The 23,947-nt window shown below is 40.0% G+C and overlaps 1 protein-coding gene across 3 annotated transcripts in view; it reads right to left on the bottom strand.

Moving 5' to 3' along the window:
- Window positions 1–414: 414 nt before the first annotated feature.
- The window catches only part of LOC141582215 (chromodomain-helicase-DNA-binding protein 1-like), a 74,363-nt gene continuing 50,830 nt past the window's right edge, over window positions 415–23,947 (bottom strand). For 2 of the 3 annotated variants that reach the window (XM_074389830.1, XM_074389832.1), the window contains exon 22: window positions 15,767–23,464. In XM_074389830.1, coding sequence (XP_074245931.1) covers window positions 23,121–23,464 — 344 coding nt within the window. In that variant the 3' untranslated portion in view covers window positions 15,767–23,120. Of the gene's footprint in view, window positions 23,465–23,947 lie in introns of all 3 variants that reach the window. The other variant, XM_074389831.1, reaches the window with a different exon arrangement.

Genomic DNA, 23,947 nt, shown 5'->3' with positions numbered 1-23,947 from the left:
CAACATATACTTTATTATGAGGTCTGTTTGAGTCACTTTCTTCTTTGGCTTAGAACTTTTCTGTTTTTGCCTACAAATTTGACATATATGATATTGTCAAGTATCATAAATGGGGTGGCTTAATAAACAACAAACACTTATTCCTTAGTTCTAGAGGATCTGAAGTTCAAGACCAAGATGCTAGCAGATTTGGCACCCAGCGAGGGCCCTTCCTGTTGCTGCGACCTCACCTGGTGGAAAAGACAAGTGGCTTCTCTCAGGCCCCTTTAAAAGGGCACAAATCATATGCATGAGAGTTTTCTCCTCAGGACCGAATCCCCTCCAAAGGAGCCCGAGTTCCTAATGCTGTCACCTAGGGAGTTAGGATTTTAACTAATAAACTGTGGGCCTAAGTAAACAGTCAGACCATAGAGCTTTTCTCAACTATTTTTATTAAATCATTATATGGGTAACATAATCTTTAAGTAATGACTGTTTGGAAATAGCTTTCTTTCCTTCTGTCAAATACAAGTATACTTTAAAGCTGTTGTGATTCAGTTCCAGACCACCTCAATAAAGTGACTAACACAATAAAGCAAATCACATTCGTGTTTTGTTTCCCAGTGCATATAAAAGTTACGTCTAGACTATAGTATATTAAGTATGCAATCACATTATGCCAGAAAAAGAACAAAGCAAATATCTTAATTTAAAAATATTTTATGGCTAAAAAATGCCAATGCTCACATGAGCCTTCAACAAGTTGCAATGTTTGTGCTGGTGAAGGGTCTTGTCTTGATGACAGTGGCTGCTGGCCACTTGGTGAAAGTTAAAATGGCTGCGGTAATGTCTTAATAGAACAATACGGTTCGCTGCATTGATTGGCTCGTTTCACGAAAGAGTCTTCTGCAGCACGGAATGCTGTTTGATAACACTTTGCCCACATTAGAACTTCTTTCAAAATTGCAGTCAGTTCTCTGACTGCTGTTGCTTTATCAACTAAATTTATGTAACATTCTAACTCCTTTGTTCATTTCAACAACGTTCACAGTATCTTCACCAGGAGGAGACTTTATCCTAAAAAGCCACTTACTTTGTGTATCCATAAGAAGCAACTCCTCATGCATTCGGGTCAATCATGAGATTGCAGCAATCCAGTCACATCTTCAGGCTTCACTTCTAATTCAGTCCTCCTGCCGTTTCCACCACATCTACAGCTACTTCCTCCGTTGGAGTCTTGAGCCCCTCAAAGTCACACATTGCTGAGGGAGTCCCAGCTACTCGGGAGGCTAAGGCAGGAGAATTGCTTGAACCCGGGAGGCGGAGGTTTTGTATTCATTTGCCTGAAAATGCCTCTTTTGTTTTTATTCTGAGATGGTATTTTAACCAAGCAAATAATTCTAGGTCGTTTTATCTCAGCAATGTGAAGATAGTTTGTTTTTCTTTTTTTACTGTTATACTCAGTTTAATGAGATTCCACCATCCTCCCATCTAGATATAGGAAATTGATTGATGATAATGTATCTTTCGTTACAAACCTAATACAGGTGTTCACCCTGCCAGGTATGCCCAACCTCACTCATTTCTTTCTTTCTTTGTAATTGTACTTTAAGTTCTGGGGTACATGTGCAGATCTTGCAGGATTGTTGCATAGGCGCACACATGCCATGGTGGTTCACTGCCTCCATCCCCCGTCACCTACATCAGGCATTTCTCCCAGTGTTTTCCTTCCCTAACCTCCCCATCTCCCACTGTCCCTCCCCTGCCCCCCACCCCCCACCAGAAATGGAACAGACAGAGGCCTTGGAAGTAACGCGACACGTCTACAACCATCTGATCTTTGACAAACCTGACAAAAACAAGCAATGGGGAAAGGAGTCCCTGTTTAATAAATGGTGTTGGGAAAACTGGCTAGCCACGTGCAGAAAGCTGAAACTGGACCCCTTCCTGACACCTTACACTACAATTAACTCCAGATGGATTAAAGATTTAAACAGAAGGTATTTTATTTTCAGCCTTCCATTTGCTGTTGAGAAATCAGCTCTCAGTATAAATGTTATTCCTTTTGGGTCATGTGGTTTATTTACTTTTTTCTTTATGTCTAAAGATTTTTCTCTTGGTGATTGGTCCTCTGAAATTTTACAATGATATGTTTAGGTGGGGATTTCTTTTTATTTGCCCTGTTTGGAAATCACTACTTCCTGAAACTTGTTTTCATATCGTGTCATCATTAATTTTAGAACATTGTCAGCTATTGAATTCTCAGCTAATTAAGTACTATATCTCACCCATTCTCCCTATTTTATTTTTTCATATTTTCTGTCTTTTTGTTCTTCTCTACTACATATTTATCATTATTATATATTTCAATAGTTTTTGGGGTACATGTGGTTTTTGGTTGCATGGATGAGTTCTTTAGAGTTCTTCAGTGAGATTTTATTGCTTCCTCACCCAAGCAGCGTATGCTGCACCCAATATGTCATCTTTTATCCCTTATCCCCCTGCAACCTCCCCCCACCTCCTTAATCGCCGAAGCCCATTATATCACTGTATGTTTTTCATCCCCAAAGCTTAGCTCCCACTTTTCAGTGAAAATATAAGGTATTTGGTTTTCCATTCCTATGTTACTTCACCTAGAATTAACCTCCAGCTCCAGCCAAGCGCTGTATACCTTAGATCTATATTCCATTCCACAAATTTTCTTTTCATTGTGTTTAATCTGATTAACCCATCATATCATGTTTGTTTGTTTTTTTTTTTTAGAGACAGAGTCTTGCTCTGTCATCCAGGCTGGAGTGCAGTGGCAGGATCTCGGCTCACGGCAACCTCTGCCTCCCAGGTTCCGGCCATTTTCCTGACTTCACCTCTCGAGTAGCTGGATTACAGGCGCACACCAACACAGCCTTCTAACTTTTTACGTTTTTGGTAGAAACAAGGTTTCACCATGTTGGCCAGGCTGGTCTCAAACTCCTGACCTCAAGTGATCTGCCCACCTCGACCTCCCAAAGTGCTGAGATTACAGGTGTGAGTCACCGTGCCTGGCCATTGTTTTTTTTTTGTTTTTTGTTTTTTGAGACAGGGTCTTGCTCTGTCCCCCAGGCTGGAGTGCAGTAGCGCAATGATCTCAGCTCACTGCAAACTCTGCCTCCTAGACTCAAGTGATTCTCCCACCTCAGCCTCCAAAGTATGTGGAACTATAGGAACCACATATGGCAAATTTTTGTGTTTTTTGTAGAGAGGGGGTTTCGCCATGTTGCTCAGGCTGCTCTTGAACCCTTGGGTTCAAGAGATCCTCCTGTATCTCTTGGGATGACAGGTGTGAGCCACCACGCCTGGCAATTTCTTATTGCTACTAGAACACAGATTTGATGGCTTAAAGCAATACACACTTAGGATCTTACAGTTCTGTAGTTCAGAATTTCAGCATCTCTTTCCACGACCTTTCCATCCTTTAGAAATTGTTCACATTCCTTGGGTCATGGCCTCGAACTCCATCGGAAAGGCTGGCAGCTACAGGTGAGTTCTTCTCATGGCTTTCCCTCTTCCACCTCCAAGCACTCTGGAATTACTTTGGCCCCACCCAGATAATCCAGGATAATCTCCTATTTTAAGGCCATCTGATTAGCAAAACTAATTCCATCTTCTACTTTAATTTCTCTTTTTATATCACACATTTGCAGGTTCCAGGAGTTAGGATGTAGACATCTTTGGGAAAGCATTATTCTTTCTTCTCATCCACTGACTTTTTAATTTCAGTGATTTAATATCTCAGGACTAAAAGTTTATTTGGTTTTTTAAAGGCTGCCTTTTCATTTCTTATAATATCTTTTTATTTATTTATTTATTTATTTATTTATTTATTTATTTATTTATTTTTTGAGACTGAGTTTCACTGTGCTGCCCAGGCTGGAGCGCAGTGGCACAACCTCGGCTCACTGCAACCTCTGCCTCCCAGGCTCAAGGAATTCTCCGGCCTCAGCCTCCTGAGTAGCTGGGACTACAGAACGTGCCACCATGCCCAGCTAATTTGTTGTATTTTTAGTAGAGACGGGGTTTCACTGTGTTAGCCAGGATGGTCTCGATTTGCTGACCTCATGATCCACCTGCCTGTGCTTCCCAAAGTGCTGGGATTACAGGCGTGAGCCACCGCGCTCAGCCTAATATCTCATTCTTAGTTTATGTTTTCAGTTCCCTTTTATAAATATGTAAATATACTTCTAATATTTTCAATCCGATGCTTCCAATCCGAAGACTTAAGGGTCTAATACCGCTATTTGTCACTCCTAATCTTTCAAGGTAAGAATAAGAAAAAGCATAAGGTGCTTTGGGAAATATAAAAGGGCATTAGGTATATTCCTCTTTTTTTATAGACAGAGTCTCACTCTGAGTGCAGTGGCACTATCTCGGCTCACTGCAACTTCTACCTCCTGGGTTCAAGAGATCCTCCTGCCTTAGCGTCCTAAGTAGCTGGGATTACAGGCTGATGCCACCATGCCCAACTAATTTTTGTATTTTTAGTAGAGATGGGTTTCACCATGTTGGTCAGGCTGGTTTTGAACTCCGGACCTCGTGATCCGCCCACCACGGCCTCCCAAGGTGCTGGGATCACAGGCGTGAGCCATCATGCCTGGCCCACTGGTATATTCTTGTAGGTCAGAGGACAATTCCCAGGAGCAATAATGCTAACTAAAGTAAGTTTATAGAATGAGTTAATACTCGTAGGCAGGAATTAAGTGTGTCCAGAGAAAACAGTATAAACAAAGGCACAGAGCCCTGAAACGTATGGCGAATGATGTGAACTAGGAGCAGCCTGGTGTTAGTAGGACAAATGAAAAAAGAAAGGACAAAGGAAATGGGGCTGGAAAGGTTGGCAGACTTGTAATTCGGGTCCACAGCATCACATGCAACTTACTCTATTGACGATGAAGATTGCTGAACGATTTTAGGCAGGGAATGATATAGTCATATTTGGAGTATTAAATACCCTACACATTTTTGCTTTTTTATATTGTTTTGCTTTACTTAACCAAACATGGTTTCTTTTCTTTTTTTTTTTTTTTTGAGATGGAGTTTCGCTCTTGTTACCCAGGCTGGAGTGCAATGGCGCGATCTCGGCTCACCGCAACCTCCGCCTCCTGGGTTCAGGCAATTCTCCTGCCTCAGCCTCCTGAGTAGCTGGGATTACAGGCACGTGCCACCATGCCCAGCTAATTTTTTTTTGTATTTTTAGTAGAGACGGGGTTTCACCATGTTGACGAGGATGGTCTCGATCTCTCGACCTCGTGATCCACCCGCCTTGGCCTCCCAAAGTGCTGGGATTACAGGCTTGAGCCACCGCGCCCGGCCCCAAACATGGTTTCTTTCTAGCTGTCAATTTAATTCATTTACACTTACTGATTAATTACACATTGCCTTTTTTCTACTGTTCTGCTTTTTTACATCAATCTGTGTCATTTTTTCCTCCTTTCCTGAGTTGTTGTTAAATTGGTTATTTGTATCTTCCCTCAAAAAAGATGAAGAATCATGTCTTGGTCTCATCCCCAGCCATATCCTCTCCCCATAACAACAGTGTATGGAAAGACAGTGGGATACTATTTTCAACTATTGAAGGAAAATAATTCTTTTTTCCTTTTTGAAAGTTGATACAAATGTATGGGGCACATGTGAAAATGAGCTACAGGTATAAAATGCATAGTGATCAAGTCAGGGTATTTAGGCTGTCCATCACCCTAGTGAAATACATTTTTGTTAAGTACAGTCACCTTACTCTGCTCTGGAACATCAAATTTATTCATTCTCTTATTTTATGTTCATACCCATTAATCCCCTTCTCGTCTTCCTCCCTACTCCTCTCACTCTTCCCAGTTCATCTATCTTTCCACTCTCTACCTCCATGTGATCAAACTTTGTATCTCCCGCAAGTGAGAACCTGTATTTATCTTCTTGTGCCTGGCTTATTTCACTTAAGGTCATGACTTCCAGTTCCATCTGTGTTTCTGCAGATGACATTTTATTCTTTATGGCCAAACAGTATTCCATCGTGTGTATGTACCGCATGTTTCTCTATTCATCTTCTGATGGACACTTACGTTGATTCCATGCTCTGTTTTTGTGAATACTGCTGCAATAATATGTGAGTGCAAGTATTCCTCTGATACATTGCTTGATTTTCCTTTAAGTAGATACCTTGTAGTGGGATTGCTAGATTAAATGGTAATTCTATGTTGAGATTTTTGAGAAATCTCTAGTTTTCCACAGTGGTTGTACTAGTTTACATTCCCATCTACAGTGAATAAGAGTTCCCCTTTCTCTGCATTCTTGCCAGTGTGTGTGTGCATGTATGTGTGTGTGCGCGCGTGTGTGTGCATGTGTGTGCATGTATGTGTGTGTGTGTGCGTGTGTGTGTCTTTTTAATGATAGCCCTTCTGACTAGGGTAAGATTTTTTTCATTGTCGTTTTGATTTGCATTTACCTGATGATTAGTAATGCTGAGCATTTTTCTTTTACCTCTCAGCCGTTTGTATGTCTTCTTTTGAGAGATGTCTATTTTGTCCTCTGCCCACTTCTTAGTGTTTTGTTGTTGTTTGTTTAACTGTTGAGTTGCTTGAGTTCCTTGTGTGTTCTGGATATTAGTCCCTGTCAAATGAATAGTTCGCAAATACTTTCTCCCGTTTAATAGGTTGTCTGTTACTTGCTTTGCTGTAGAGCAGCTTTTGTGTTTGGTTCTGTTGCCTGTGCTTTTGAGGTCCTAAGTCATACATTCTCTGCCTAGAACAATGTCCAAGAGAGTTTGCCCTAGATTTGCCTCTAGTATTTTTATAGCTCTTTGTCTTATGTTTAAGTCTTTAATGCATTTTGAATTTATTTTGCATGTGGCGAGAGGTAAGGGGTCTGGTTTCATTTCATGTGGCTATCCAATTTTTCTAGCACTATTTATTGAAGATGGTGTTTTTTCCACCCAGGGTGAGGTTTTGTTGGCTTTATTGAAGATCAGCTGGCTGCAAATACTTGGCTTTACTTCTGGATCCTCTATTCTGTTCCATTGGTCTATGCATTTATTTTTATACTAATACCATGCTGTTTTGGTTATACAGATTTGTAATATATTTAGAAGTCAGGTTATGTGATGTCTCCGTTTGGGGTTTTTGCTCATGATTGCTGGAGAAGAACTTTGAAACAAATTTCATATTTAGCCAAAAATTTATTCAAAGGTACATAAATAGTAAAAAGATTCTGAGCTACACTAAGTTCCTGAAGTGGGGTGAAGGAGTGAGACATGTTAGCAAGGTAGGTAAGAGGCCAGGGCAGCATCTGCTCGTTCTATTTCTCTTAAATAGTTCCTCCAAAAATGTTTTTAAAATGAGTCTTTTGTGGCAAAACCGCTGCGACTTTTGGAGATGTCACTATAATATGTCTAGGTATGGGTTCTTACCTCCAAACACTGTCAATTTCAACTAGTTTAATCTTTAATTATGAGAAATTTGTCTCCAATATTTATTATACATATTCATCTCCATTTTAATATTTCTGTCCTGTATAATGCTATTATCCAGATGTTGTCATGTCTGCTATCCTCCTATATGTGATTGTTTTCCATTTTCCTTTTTCAAAATTTGTTTTAACTTGACATAAAATTGTATGTATTTATCATATACAACAGGATGTTCTTAAGTGTATATACATTGCAGAATGGTTAAATATAGCTAATTAACAAATGCATTCTCATATATTTGTGATGAGAACACAATATCCACTCTAAACATTTTTCAATAAAATACATCATCATTAATGCCATCCTGCTGTACATTACCAAGATAATGCTGTACATTAGATGCCTTAAACTTCTTTCTCCCGTCTAATTGTAAATACGCACTAATTTCCAACATTTCCCCAACTCCCCCAGCCCACTAACCACCCAAGCCTCTGGTAACCACCATTCTAGTCTCTACTTCTGAGAACTTCTTAGATTCCATATATGAGGGAAATCACATGATATTTTTCTTTCTGTGTCTGGCTTATTTTGCTAAATAACATCGTCCATGTTCATCTATGTTGTCACAAATTACAGGCTGAAGAGTAAGTATCCCATTGTGTATATATGTATTTTCTTTAGCCACTGATGAACACTTAGCTTCCATATCTTAGCTATTGTGAATAACGCTTCACTGAACGAGGGAGAACAGATTTCTTCAGCATACTGATTTCATTTTCTTTGGATATACTATACACTCAGTATTGGGATAGCTGAATCATGTGCTGTCATACGGTATTTCAGTTTTTAATTTTTTGAGGCACTTCCATACTGTTTTCCACAATGGCCATACTAATTTATATTCCTATCTACTGTGTGTAAGAGTTTCCTCTACTTCATATCCTTGCCAACACTTACCTTTTGTCTTTTTGATAACAGCAATTCTAAAAGGAGGTGATATTTCATTGTAGTTTTTTTTTTTTTGAAAGAAAGAGAGAAAGAAAGAAAAAAAGAAAATAAAGAAGAGGAGGAAAGAGAAAGAGGAAGAGGGAGAGAGAACAGGGGTGTTGCTTTATTGCCCGGGCTAGAATGCAGTCTAAAAATGGGTAAGCCTGTAATTGCGCTTAATAATGGAGACATGAAAAAAATGAGGGAAGAAAATAACAAACAAGCAGCCAACCAATATTTCATTTAAACCTGTAAGTAGGTGTGATGTGGTACTGATTAAGTGTATATTTTGTGTATTTAAAGTGGAGAGTTCTATAAATGTTAATTAAGTTTAATTGTTCCAGATCTGAGTTCAAATCCTGGATATCATTGTCAATTTTCTGTCTAATATTAATGTTGAAGTCTCCCACTATTATTGTGTGGGAGTCTAAGTCTCTTTGTAAGTCTTATATATCTGGGTATTTGTGTATTGGGTGCGTATATATTTAGGATCTTTAGCTCTTCTTGTTGCATTGATCCTTTTATCATTATATAATGTCCTTCTTTGCTTCTTCTGATCTTTGTTGCTTTAAAGACTATTTTATCAGAGGCAAAAATTGCAACTCCTGCTTTTTTTTATTTGGTAATTTTTGCTCTCCATTTGGTTGGTAAATCTTTCTCCATCCCTTTGTTTTGAGTCTTTGTGTATCCTTGAGATGGGTCTGCATGCAGCATACCAATGGGTTTTGGCTTTTTATCCAATTTGCCTGTCTTTGTATTGAAAGATTTAGTCGATTTAAATTTAAAATTAATAATAATATATGTGAGTTTAATACTGCCATTTAATGTTAGCTGGCTGTTTTGCCCATTAGTTAATGTAAATTCTTCATTATATTGATGCTCTTTACTTTTTGGTATTTTTTAGAAAGGCTGATACTGTTTGTTCCTTTATATGTGTAGTGGTTCTTTCAGAAGCTCATGTAAAGCAGGCCTGGTGGTGATGAAATCTTTGAGTGCATGCTTGTTCACAAAAGATTTTATTTTTCCTTCGCTTATGAAGCTTAGTTTGGCTGGATGTGAAATTCTGGGTTGAAAGTTCTTTTCTTCAAGGATATTGAATATTGGCCCCCACTCTCTTCTGGCTTGTAGGGTTTCTGCTGTGACATCTGCTGTGAGTCTGATAGGCTTCCCTTTGTGGGTAACCTGACCGACCTCTCTGGCTGCCCTTAGTATTTTCTCCTTCATTTCAACCCTGGTGAATCTGACGATTATGTGCCTTGAGGTTGGTCTTCTTGAGGAATATCTTTGTGATGTTCTCTGTATTACCTGGAGTTGAATATTGTCCTGCCTTGCTAGGTTGGGAAAATTTTCCTGAATAATATCCTGAAGCGTATTTTCCAGCTTGGATTCATTCTCTTCGACACATTCAGGTACACCTATCAAGTGTAGATTAGGTCTTTTCACATAGTCCCATATTTCTTGGAGACTTTGCTCATTCCTTTTTATCCTTTTTTTCTCTAATCTTGTCTTCTCATTTTATTTCATTAAGTTGGTCTTCAACCTCTGATATCCTTTCTCCTGCTTGATCAATTTGGCTGTTAAAACTTGTACATACTTCGTGAAGTTCTCATGTTGTTTTTCAGCTCCATCAATTCACTTATATTCCTCTCTAAATTGTGTTTCTTGTTAACATTTCGTCAAACCTTTTTTCAAAGTTCTTAGTTTCTTTGCACTGGGTTAGAGCAAGTTCTTTTAATTCCCAGAAGTTTCTTATCATCCACCTCTTAAAGCCTGCTTCTGTTAATGAAACACACTCGTTCTCCATCAGGCCTTGATCCATTGCTGATGAGGAACTGTGATCACCTGTAGAGGGAGAGGTGTTCTGATTTTGGGTAACTTTGTCATATATGGTCTTCATTGTGTTGAGGTACAAGCCTTCTATATATTTAGGGCTTTTATCATAAAGGAATTCTGAATTTTGTCAAATGCTTTTTCTGCATCAACTGAAATGATTATAAGGTTGTCGCTCCCTCTGTTAACAGTCTATATTGTTTATTGATTTGTGTATATTGAACCACCCTCAAATTCCTGGGATAAATTGCACTTGATCATGATGGGTGACCATTCTAACGTGTTGTTAAATTTGGTTTGCTGAATTTTGTTGTTGTTGAAGATGTTTACACCTGTGTTCGTCAGGGACACTGGCCTGTGGTTTTCTTTTTCTGTTATGTCCTTGTTTCATTTCGTTATGTTTGGCTTTTGGTATTGGGATAATGCTGACCTTGTAGAGTAAATTTTGACGTATTCCATCTACTTAATTTTTTGTACCAATTTTTTTATTTTTTTATTTTTGTATTATTTTACTTTAGGTGCATACTATATCTGGCATTTCTCCCCATGTTAGCCCTCCCCACTCTCCCCACCCCCCACTGTCTCTCCACTACCCCACCCAACTGCCCCCAGTGTGTGATCCTCCTCTCCCTGAGTCCACATATTCTCATTGTTCAACACCCACCTATGAGTGAGAACATAGGTGTTTGGCTTTCTGTGCTTGTGTCAGTTTACTGAAAATGATGGTTTCCAGATTCATCCAAGTCCCTACAAAGGACACAAACTCATCGTTTTTTTATGGTTGCGTAGTATTCCATGTTGTATATGTACCAAGTTTTCTTTGTCCAGTCTATCATTGATGGGCATTTGGGTTGGTTCCAGGTCTTTGCTATTGTACACAGGACTGCAATGAACATACATGTGCATGTGTCTTTATAGTCCAATGATTTACAGTTCTTTGGGTATATACCCAGTAGGTACTAAGTCTTTAAAGGTTTGGTAGAATTTATGAGTGAAGCCATCTGTTCCTGGGCTTTTCTTTCCCAGAAGGTTTTTTATTACTGGTTTAATCTCCTTTTTATTGGTGTGTTAAATTTTTTTTTTTTTTTTTTTTTTTTTTAAGACAGCATTTTGCTCTGCTGCCCGAGGTGAAGTGTTTTGGTGTGATCATAGCTCGCTGCAGCCTCCAACTCCTGGACTCCAGCAATACTCTCTCAGTCTCCTACTCCTCCTGAGTAGCTGGTACCACAGGTGTGGACCACCACATCCAATATTTTTTCATTTTATTTTTAGTAGAAACAGGGTCTCACTGTGTTGTCCAGGCTGGTCTCTCACTTCAAGGATCAAGTGATCCACCCACCTCGGCCCCCGAAAATGCTCAGGGTACAGGTGTGTACCACTACAGATTTTCTCTTTACAATTCTTGAATTCTGTAATTCTTTATAACATGTCCAGAAATTTACCTGTTTCTTGTAGGTTATCTGATTTACTGTTACATAATTATTCATAAGTTTCTTATGATCCTTTTTTGAGACAGAATAGAATATCACTCTGCAACCAGGCTGGAGTGCAGTGGCTCAATCTCTGCTGACTGCCACCTCCGCCTCCCTGGCACAAGTGATTCTCCTGCCTCGGCCTCCCAAACAGCTGGGACTACAGGTGTACACCACCACACCCAGCTAACGTTTTTGTGTTTTTTTTTTAGTACAGATGGGGTCTCACCATGTTGGTGAGGATGGTCTCCATCTCTTGACCTCATGACCTGCCGACCTCAGCCTCCCAAAGTGCTGGGGTTACAAGCATGAGCCATGGCACCCAGCTTTTTTTTTTTTTTGGATGGAGTTTGCTCTGTTGCCCAGGCTGGAATAAAATGGTATGATTTCAGCTCACTGCAACCTCTGCCTTCTGGCTTCAAGCGATTCGTCTGCCTCATTCTCCCAAGTAGCTGGGATTACAGGTTCCCACCACCACACTTGTCTAATTTTATATTTTTAGTCAAGATGGGGTTTCAGCATGTTGGCCAGGCTGGTCTTGAACTCCTGTCCTGAAGTAATCTGCCTGCCTCAGCCTCCCAAAATGCTGGGATTATAGGCATGAGCCACTGTGCCTGGCCTGGTCCTTTATATTTCTGTAGAATCACTTGCAACGTCTCCTTATCTCTGATTTGGAGTCTGTTTTTCTTAGTCCAGCTAAAGATTTATCTTTTCAAAAACCAACTCTTCATCTTGTTGATCTTCTACAATTTTTAAGTCTCTATTTCATTTATTTCTGCTCTGTTCTTTAATATTTCCTTTCATCTGCTAATTTTGTGTTTAGTTTGTTGTTTTTTCCAGTTCCTTGAAATATAATACAATATTACGTTGTTGTTGTTGATCTTCCTTTTTTCATAATGTGGGCACTTACTGCTATAAACTTCCCACTGACAACTGCCTTTGCTGTATCCCATGGGTTTTAGTATGTGTTCATTTTCATTTGTCTCAAGAAATTCATTCCTCTTTATTTCATTTCAGCCTGGGCAACAGAGTGAGACTGTCTCAAAAAAAAAAAAAAAAAAAAAGCAACTGTTGTAGTCTGACACCATAAAAATGACATTGCTTTCCATATTCTTATTTTATATTAAGATACTTAAACTATCTAGAGTGCTTTATATTCTCCAAATTGATAGCCAGTTATTTTCATATTTCAATTCAACAAAGATTTGAGTGTCAGCTTATTGGTCTGTATGATTCTCAAAGACTTGGCTGTCTAGGTGAGGGTTAATACACCAATGAATAAAATCAGGGCACAACACAGTAAGTTCTATAACCCTAGCTATCACTGGTAGCACTGAGATTACATTTTAGTGGGAATGTAGAAAGTGCCTTTCTGCCTTCTTAAAGACCTCATTTGATAGGGGACAGATGCTGGGAAAAGAATTTAGAGGAGAAAGGCAGTCAAGGAAGACTCACTAGCATGAGGAGACACACCAACATAGGCCCAAGGGAGAAACTGCAGATGTCTTTTGGAAACAAGAAGGCAGATTGTGGGGAAAGGTAAGTAATGCTAGAGGGAGTTTACACAGTCAGCCCCCTGTATCCAAGGCATCTACATCTATGGATTAAATCAACTGTGGATGAAAAATATATTTTTTTAATTCTATCAGTATTGAACATGTACAGATTTTTCCTTGTCATTATTTTCTAAACAATATAGCATGACAACTATTTACATAGTATTTGCATCTTATTAGGTGTTATAAGTAATCTAGAGATAATTTAAAGTATGCAGGACGACATGAGGCTATATACAAATACTATGCCATTTTGTATTTGGGATTTTGGCATCCCCAGATGTTGGTATCCATGGGAGGTCCTGGAACCAATCTACCATGGATACTGAGCAGCAACTGTACTTCAGTTAGTAGGTAGGAAAACAAAGAAAACACAGACCTAGCAAAATAGTTTAAGGCTCAAAAATGGCTGATGCAAGCTGTATTTTAAAAGGTTAATTAGCTTAATAGAATACAGTTTTTATGGGGCAAAAAATAAAAGAAGTTGTATGCTTGTTATAAGATAAAGGAAAATTTATTAACAGTCAAGAAAATATAAGCCTATACTTTAAAAAAATTTCAATAGACTTAAGTCCCTGTCTCAATAAGCGGGATTTTCCTTCTGATGGCTACGAGGCACAAAAGCTGATGTTCAGTCTACAAAAGCTCATCGAAGAATAAAATCTGGTATTTTCCTCGTGGTTCCATCCTCAGAGGGGAGGGGTAGATGGCATCAAAGATACGGTGTGGAAGAAAGAGAACAAACCCTTGGGATAAATAGAATAGACAGCCTCCCTCACTATACCTTCCGAAAGAGTGATACCTCTTTGATAGAAACAGTTGAAGGGATTATAAAAGATAAGGCAGATTTCTGGAAACATAGTAGGGCAGTGTTTTTGACTCTGAAAACTTAAGAGAGGTGGGCAAGCAAATCGGGACACTGCCACTGAGAAGTGACCCCAAACTTAAGGGAGAATGTGCTACATGACGTTTCTGATCTTCCAGCTTACTAGAAGACCAAGGTTCATGGGTCAGGGACTCCATCCAGAGAAAAATTCCACATGACTGAAGCATGGCAGACATTGTAGGGGGGAAAAAAGAAGCCTTTCTCCCCACAAAAGACAACTGTGCCCCTGAAAGGTCAGTCACATTTTTGGAAGTGAGTTCCCTGCTGCGATGCTTCTCTCAGACGTTCAGAAACAGCCCCAGCTAGCCCCATGCACTCTGCCCTCAGAAATGAACACGGCTTTCCAACCTCTTGGAAAGCTTTTGCATGGTGCCCAGTCAAGTTTTCTTTGCATTTGCTAATGCTTCACCCATTTGCACTCTTGACTGCTTCTGAAAGGCACCACAACTCACCTGTGCATTAGGTTAGGTTTCACTACATTCTCCCTTTACGGAGTTCCAATTTTGCTTCCAGTTGTAGGCAAGACTTAAGATATAATTCAGTAAGTTACTGTAATAACCTACATGCTAAGGGTGGTGGGAAGAGTAGTAGACAGGAGGCAGTTAAAATTGATGCAAGTTTTGGGAGAAAAAGAATGTAAGGAATCCAGAGTTTTCGATCAAATAGGTCTACAGCATGATGCTCTATTATCAAAGGGTGAATGCGTGAGAAGAGTCAGAACGGTAAAACACAGGTACCCCCTTCCTTAGAAGACCACGGTCCTGGCTCTGAGCCCAGTAGCCAGGGTTCTCCACACCAAAGCCCAGGACTGAGGCTTTTCATGAGGCCTCCACAGCACTCGAGGTGTTGATGAGAAATTAGACTGGGTGGGGATACTCCGCCATGACTGAGACACACGCAAATGTGAAAAGCCACGACTGAGTCTTCCCTCTATGACTCCTTCTCTGGTGGTTCTCAGTCTCCTGCCCTTCCCAATGTCACCAGTCATTCTGAGATGGGCTTGCACCCTTTTCACAATTCCCTTATTCCTTGAAACTGAATTGGATTTAGTAGCTAGGAGAAAAAAGATCCTGTGGTTTTTCTGAAGTCACATTTGACAAGCTCTAGATCAACGTATTTTCTTCCAGATCTGGATGTTGTGCAGGGCAAAGAGGAGGAGAGGAGGTGCACTACTTGTCTGGAGAAAGAATCTCACTTCTCAGTTTCTCTTCCTGGTTCCATTGTTTTTGGAGTCAAGAGCTGGCTGAAGGTGTTTCCTTCTTCCAGAGCTACCCTGTTCTATGACCTTTCATGTCTCCTTAATCCATATACAGCCTTTCCCTCTGTAAAGTAATCAGTCTGACAGAGGAGAAGAAAACTAGATATAAGGGAAAGAAAGCAATAAATCTATTAGGAATAGAAAATCTATTATTATGCGAATAGCAAGCTGGGGTCACAGGGCTTTCCCAAATAAGTTGTGTTTCCCTGTATTACAGGCACCGAGTCAGAGCAACACATCCAGGAGAACCAAATGACACTCAGAAAAGGGACAATTCCCGAGGCCCAACAGATCCTGATTCCATTTGAAATACTCTGTTGCGGTAGCTCTGAGTAAGTATCTATTAGTTGGTTGCTAAAGACGGGATCTGAGGCTGGGCCAAATGTGAAGGCACCAGCTGACTTGAGGAGGAGGATGAGGACTGTGAATGAAGGACAGCAGGCTTGCTTCTAGGAAAGTAGTATCTGGTAAGGATGCTCAAAGAAAATACATGGCATCGCTTTAAAACCAACTTTACCAAAACGATTCCTTCTCTAGTTTAGTAATCATTGAAATAACTGTCCTAGAAGTAGTATGCTTTAATTCTCTTTCATCATATACATACATTCAATATTGTTAGTATTTATTGCTGTTACTGTTTTCACAGTAGTAAAATTCTTCAGATACTGCTTGAATTGTACATGCACATAAAACCTGGCTTCTCTACTAAGTTTTTTTTAGTGATTTAAATATCTTGAACAGATTTCCGCCAAGATGGCCAAACAGGAACAGCTCTGGTGTCCAATTCCCAGTGAGAGTGACACAGAAGGCGTGTGATCGCCTCATTTCCAACTGAGGTTAGACAGCGGGTGCAGCTCAGGGAGGGTGGGCCGAAGCAGGGTGGAGTGTCGCTTCACCTGGGAAGCACATGGGGCCGGAGAACTCCCTCTCCTAGCCAAGGGAAGCCATTAGGGACTTTTCCTGACACTCTGGCTCAGATACGGTGCTTTTCCCACTGTCTTCACAACCCGCAGATCAGGAGATTCCCTCCATTGCCTACAACACCAGCACCTCGGGTTTCCAGCACAAAACTGGGTGGCCATTTTAGCCACAGTTTTTTTTTCTCATACCACAGTGGCACATAGAATGCCAGCAAGACAGAACTGCTCATTCCCCTGAAAAAGGAGGTTGACATCAGAAAGCCAGGTGACCTGGTTGAGCGACTCCCACACCCATGAAGACCAGCAAGCTAAGATCTACTGGCTTGAAATTCTCAGAGCCAGCACAGCAGTCTGAGCTTGACCTAGGATGTTGAGCTCCATGGGGCAAGGGGTGTCTGCCATTGCCTAGGCTCCGGTAGGCAGTTTTAACCTCGCCTGTGTAAACAAAAGTTGCCGGGAAGTTTACACAGCAACTGGGCGGAACCCACAGCAGCTCAGCAAGGCCTCTGAAGGCAGACTGTCACTAGAATCCCTTGTTGCTTGGCAGGGCATCTCTGAAAAAAGGCAGCAGCCCGTCAGAGACTTATAAATAAAGCCAACACCTTCCTGGGACAGGGCACCTGAGAAAAGGGGTGGTTGTAGATATAGCTTCAGCAGACTTAAACATCTCTGCCCGGCAGCTGTGAAGGGAGCAACGGATCTCCCAGCACAGTATACGTGCTCTTATAGGGACAGACTGCTTCCTCAAGTGACTACCTGACTGGGACACTTCCCAGCAGGGGCTGACAGATGCCTCATACAGGAGAGCTCTGGTTGGCATCTGACAGGTACACTTCTGGGACAAAGCTACCAGAGGAAGAAATAGGCAGCAAACTTTGCCGTTCCAAAGCCACTGCTGGTGGTTCCCAGGCAAGTAGGGTCTAGAGTGAACCTCCAGCAAACTCCAGCAGACCTGAAGCAAAGGGGCCTGAATGTTAGAAGAAAATCTAAAAACAGAAAGAAATAGTTTCAATATCAACAGACTGGACATCCACTCAGAGACCCCATCCAAAGGTCACCAACTTCAAAGACCAAAGGTAGATAAATCCATGAAGATAGGAAGAAACCAGTGCAAAAAGGGTGAAATCTCCAAAAACCAGAATTACTCTTCTTCTCCAAGGGATCACAACTCCTCACCAGCAAGGGAACAAAACTGAATGGAGAATGAGTTTAACAAGCTGACAGAAGCAGGATTCAGAAGGTAGGTAATAACAAACTTCTCCAAGCTAAAAGAGGATGTTCTAACCCACTGGAAGGAAGCTAAGAACCTTCAAAAAAGGTTAGACAAAATGCTAACTAGAATAACCAGTATAGAGATACATACACAACTTGATGGAGCTGAAAAACACAGCACGAGAATTTCGTGAAGCATACACCAGTTTCAATAGCCAAATCGATCAAGCAGAAAAAAGGATATCAGAGATTGAAGATCAACTGAATGAAATAAAGCGAGAAGGCAAGATTAGAAAAAAAGAGAATGAAGGCCAGGCACTGTGACTCATGCCTGTAATCCCAGCTCTTAGGGAGGCAGGGGTGGGAGAATAGCTTGAGCCCAGGAGTTTGAGACCTGCCTGGGTAATATAGCAAGACCCCATTCTCCACAAAAAGGAAAAAAAAAAAAAGAGTGAAAAGAAATGAACAAAGCCTCCAAGAAATATAGGATTATGTGAAAAGACCAAATCTATGTGTGATCAGTTTGCCTAAAAGTGATGGGGAGAATGAACCAAATTTGGAAAATACTCTTCAGGATATTATCCAGGAGAACTTCCCCAATGTAGCAAGGCAGGCTAACATTCAAATTCAGGAAATACAGAGAACACCACAAGGATATTCCTCAAGAAGAGCAACCCCAAGGCACATAAGGATGAGATTCACCAGCGTTGAAATGAAGGGAAAATTGCTAAGGGCAGCCAAAGAGAAAGGTCGGGTTACAGACAAAGGGAAGCCCATTGGATTCACAGTGGATCTCTCAGCAGAAACCCTACAAAGCAAGAAGAGAGTGAGGGCCAATATTCAACATCCTTAAAGAAGAATCTTCAACCCAGAATTTCCTATTCAGCCAAACTAAACTCCATAAGCGAAGGAGAAATAAAATCCTTTATGAACAAGCAAATGCTGAGAGATTTCATCACCACCAGGCCTGCCTTACAAGAAAGGAGCAACCAGTGCCAGCCACTGCAAAAGCATACCAATTGTAAAGACCACACACATTATGAAGAAACTGCATCAACTAACAGGCAAAACAACCAGCTGGTATCAAAATGGCAGGATCAAACTGACACATAACAATATTAACCTTAAATGTATATGGGCTAAATGCCCCAACCACAAGACACTGACTGGCAAATTGGATAAAGTCAAGACCCATTGGTGTGCTGTATTCAGGAGACCCGTCTCATGTGCAAAGACAAATACAGGCTCAAAATAAAGGGATGGGGGAAGATTTACCAAGCAAATGGAAAGAGAGAGAAAAAAAAGGCGGGTGGGGTTGCAATGCTAGCCTCTGATAAAACAGACTTTAAACCAACAAAGACCAAAAGAGACAAAGAAGGGCATTACATAATAATAAAAGGATCAATGCAACAAGAAGAGCTAACTATCCTAAATATAAATGCACCCAATATAGGAGCACCCAAATACAAAAAGCAAGTTCTCAATGACCTACAAAGAGACTTAGACTCCCACACACTAGTAGTGGGAGACTTTAACACCCCACTGTCAATATCAGACAGATCAATGAAACAGAAAATTAACAAGGATATCCAGGACTTGAACTCAGATCTGCACCAAGCAGACCTAATAGACATCTACAGAACTCTCCACCTCAAATCCACTGAATATAAATTCTTCTCAGCGCCTAATTGCACTTATTTTATTCTAAATTTTATTCTAAAATTTACCACATAATTGGAAGTAAAACGCTCCTTTAACAAATGCAAAAGAATGGAAATCTGTTCTTTCAGACCACAGTGCAATAAAATTAGAACTCAGGATTAAGAAACTCACTCAAAACCACACAAACTACATGGAAAAGGAACATTCTGCTCCTGAATGACTACTGGATAAATACTGAAATGAAGGCAGAAATAAAGATGTTCTTCAAAACCAATGACAATGAAGACACAACGTACCAGAATCTCTGAGACACACTTAAAGTGGTGTCTAGAGAGAAACACACAGCACTAAATGCCCACATGAGAAGCAAGGGAAGATCTACAATCGACACTCTATCATCACAATTAAGAAAACTAGAGGAGCAAGAACAAACATATTCAAAAGCTAGCAGAAGACAAGAAATACCTAAGATCAGAGCGGAACTTAAGGAGATAGAGACACACAAAAAAACTTAAAATGAATCAATATATCCAGAAGCTGGTTTTTTGAAAAGATCAACAAAATAGTTAGACTGCTAGCCAGACTAATTAAAAAGAAAAGCGAGAAGAATCGAATAGATGCAATAAAAAGCGATAATGGGGCTATCACCACCAATTCCACAGAAATACAAACTACCACCAGAGATTACTACAAATGACTCTATGCACATAAACCAGTAAATCTAGATGTAATGGATAAATTCCTGGACACTTACACCCTCCCAAGACTATACCAGGAAGACATTGAATCCCTGAACAGACCAATGACAAGGTCTGAAATTGAGGCAGCAATTAATAGCCTACCAACCAAAAAAAGTCCAGGTCCAGATGGGTTCACAGCCAAATTCTACCAGACATACAAAGAGGAGCTGGTACCTTTCCTTCTGAAACTATTCCAAACAATCCAAAAAGAGGGAATACTCCCTAACTCATTTTATGAGACCAACATCATCCTGATACCAAAACTTGGCAGAGACACAACTAAAAAAGAACATTTCAGGCCAATCACCATGATGAACATTGATGCAAAAATCCTCAATAAAATACTGGCAAACCAAATCCAACAGCACATCAAAAAGCTTATCATCATGATCAAGTCGGCTTCATCCCTGGGATGCAAGGCTGGTTCAACAGAAGCAAATCAATAAACATAATCCATCACATAAACAGAACCAAGGACAAAAACCACATGATTATCTCAATAGATGCCGACAAGACCTTTGACAAAATTCAACAGCCCTTTATGCCAAAAACTCTCAATAAACTAGGTATCAATGGAATGTATCTCAAAGTAATAAGAGCTATTTGTGACAAACTCACAGCCAATATCATACTGAATGAGAAAAACTGGAAGCATTCCCTTTGAAAACCAGCACAAGACAAGGATGCGCTCTCTCACCACTCCTATTCAACACATTATTGGAAGTTCTGGCCAAGGGAATCAGGAAAAAAAAAAAAAAGTATTCAATAGGAAAAGAGGTAGTCAAATTGTCTCTATTTGCAGATGGCACCATTGTGTATTTAGAAGACCCCACTGTCTCAATCCAAAATCTCCTTAAGCTGATAAGCAACTTCAGCAAAATCTCAGGATACAAAATCAATGGCAAAAATCAAAAGCATTCCTATACACCAGTAATGGACAAATAGACAAATCATGAGTGAACTGCCATTCACAATTGCTACAAAGAGAATAAAATACCTAAGAATATAAGTAACAAGGGATGTGAAGGACCTCTTCAAGGAGAACTACAAACCACTGCTCAAGGAAATAAGAGAGGACACAAACAGATGGAAAAACATTCCATGCTCATGGTTAGGAAGAATCAATATTGTGAAAATGGCCATACTGCCCAAAGTAATTTATAGATTGAATGCTATCCCCATCAAGCTACCATAGACTTTCTTCATAGAATTGAAAAAAACACCTTAAACTTCATATGAAATCAAAGAAGAGCCCACATAGTCAAGAAATCCTAAGCAAAAACAAACAAAACAACAACAAAAAACAAGCTGGAGGCATCACGCTACCTGACTTCAAACTATACTTCAAGACTGCATTAACCAAAACAGCATGATACTGGCACCAAAACAGAGATAAACACCAATGGAACAGAACAGAGGCCTCAGTAATAACACCACACATCTACAACCATCTGATCTTTGACAAACCTAACAAAACAGGCAACGGTAAATGATTCCCTATTTAACAAATGGTGTTGGAAAAACTGGCTAGCCATATGCAGGAAACTGAAAGTGGACCCCTTCCTTACACGTTATACAAAAGTTAACTCAAGATGGATTAAAGACTTAAACGTAAGACCTAAAACCACAAAAACCCTAGAAATACCTAGGCAATACCATTCAAGACACGGGCATGGGCAAAGACTTCATGACTGAAACACAAAAAGCAATGGCAACAAAAGCCAAAATTGACAAATGCGATCCAATTGAACTAAAGAGCTTCTGCAGAGCAAAAGAAACTGTCATCAGAGTGAACAGGCAACATACAAAATGAAAGAAAGTTTTTACAATCTATCCGTCTGACAAAGGGCTAATATCCAGAATCTACAAGGAACTTAAACAAATTTACAAGAAAAAAAAACAACCTCATCAAAAACTGGGTAAAGAACATGAGCAGACACTTCCCAAAAAAAGACATTTATGGAGGAAACAAACATATGAAAAAAAGCTCAGCATCACTGGTCATAAGAGAAATGCAAATCCAAACCACATTGAGATACCATCTCATGCCAGTTAGGATGGTGATCATTGAAAAATCAGGAGACAACAGATGCTGGAGAGGATGTGGAGAAATAGGAACACTTTTACATTGTTGGTGGGAGTGTAATTAGTTCAACCACTGTGGAAGACAGTGTGATGATTCCTCAAGGATTTAGAAATAGAAATTCCACTTGACTCAGCAATCCCATTACTGGGTATATACCCAAAGGAGTACAAATCATTCTATTATAAAGATACATGCACACATTTGTGGCATTGTTCACATTAGCAAAGACTTGGAACCAACCCAAATGCCTATCAATGATCTACTGGATAAAGAAAATGTGGCACATATATACCATGGAATACTCTGCAGCCATAAAAAAGGATGAGTTCATGTCCTCTGCAGGGACATGGATAAAGCTGGAAACCATCATTCTCAGCAAACTGACACAAGAACAGAAAACCAAACACCGCATGTTCTCACTCGTAAGTGGGTGTTGCACAATGAGAACACATGGACACAGTGAGCGGAACATCACACACCAGGGCCTGTCAGGGGGTGGGGGGCTAGGGGAGGGATAGCCAGGGATGGAGGGATGGGGAGGGATAGCATTAGGAGAAATATCTAATGTAGATGACAGGGTACTGGACACAGCAAACCACCATGGCATGAGTATACCTATGTAACAAACCTGCACGTTCTGCACATGTACCCCAGAACTTGAAGTATAATAAAAATAAGTAAGTATCCTGAAGCCCATCACTGAGTGAATTTCCGTCAAATATCTCAGTAAAAAGATGAAGTTTCTGTGCAATTATAGCACTTACGGGTCAATTCTGCTTTTTGTAGTAATTTTGGGACCCGTTATAATAGTTGAAAATATGCTAACTTATACAGCACGGAGGTCATTAGAAGAAAACACTAGTCTAGCTAAAGGAGATCATGACTTCATGGTTAAAATAAATTTCGTACTGCCTTTTAATAACACATCAAAAAGGTTCAGAAATAAAATAGTTCACTTATTTGTTTGCTCACCTATTCATTAAAAGGAAGAGTTTTAATTCTGAGAATTAAACCTTGTTTCAAGGCCTGAAGGATCTCTACAGAAGTGATGTGAAAGATTCAATGTTACCAAGTAACAATTCGTCAATTAATTCTCCCCTTTATGTATCTTTTAATTTATCTACTGGCATCCAGAAATGCTCGGATGTGTTTATCTTGTTGGGTGTACATATTTGATATACACCAGGTAGAAAGTGCGTCTTATTGTGTCTCACTGAAGAGGGGCAGAGTAAAGACTGTGGCAGGAAGAAACTTGGCCGTAGATGAAATGGTGACTCCAGCAAATTTTTCCCTCTTGGGTTGGGGGAACACACGATTAAGATCACGAAAGGATACATGTAAGTTGGGATGCCTCTTGCAGCCAGATGTTTCCGAATAAGGCGCTCAGTACCATACCAGTTAAAACCTTTCGTGGCATGTCCAATCCGTGGAAGATGAACGCTTGCTATTATGAAGAAAAGAACAGACACCTTCACTCATCAAAAATTGATTGACGGTTATAAAACATACATTGGAGAAAATAATTATTGACTGTCCCACTCAAGCACACAATTATAATGTAAAAATATTCTGGGGAAGAATTGTAATAAGAAAAAACAAATTATTCCATTGAACAGAAGTTCTGGAAATACATACAATGGACACAGATTATAACTGGTGGAGGAAAATTAAAATAAGCAAAGATTCTCTAACAAGCCAATCAATTCAATAAACTCTGAGACACACTAGGTTTGGAAACAAAATGAAATTCATTTTTGTCAGAGAACTGTCTGTTACTGCGGACTGTGGCTCTAAGGGATTAAATAAACAGCATTTATCAATTGCATACGATCAAGTTGCTTCATTTCCAGCCCTCTGCTTCCTCATCTGTAAAATCATGATAAAAATACCCAGGGGATGGATACAGCCTACAGAGATACCAGATATT

This window comes from Saimiri boliviensis, chromosome 19 (genome assembly GCF_048565385.1).
Source record: "Saimiri boliviensis isolate mSaiBol1 chromosome 19, mSaiBol1.pri, whole genome shotgun sequence".
NCBI classification, from domain to species: domain Eukaryota; kingdom Metazoa; phylum Chordata; class Mammalia; order Primates; family Cebidae; genus Saimiri; species Saimiri boliviensis.
This window is presented reverse-complemented; position numbering and strand designations above follow the sequence as displayed.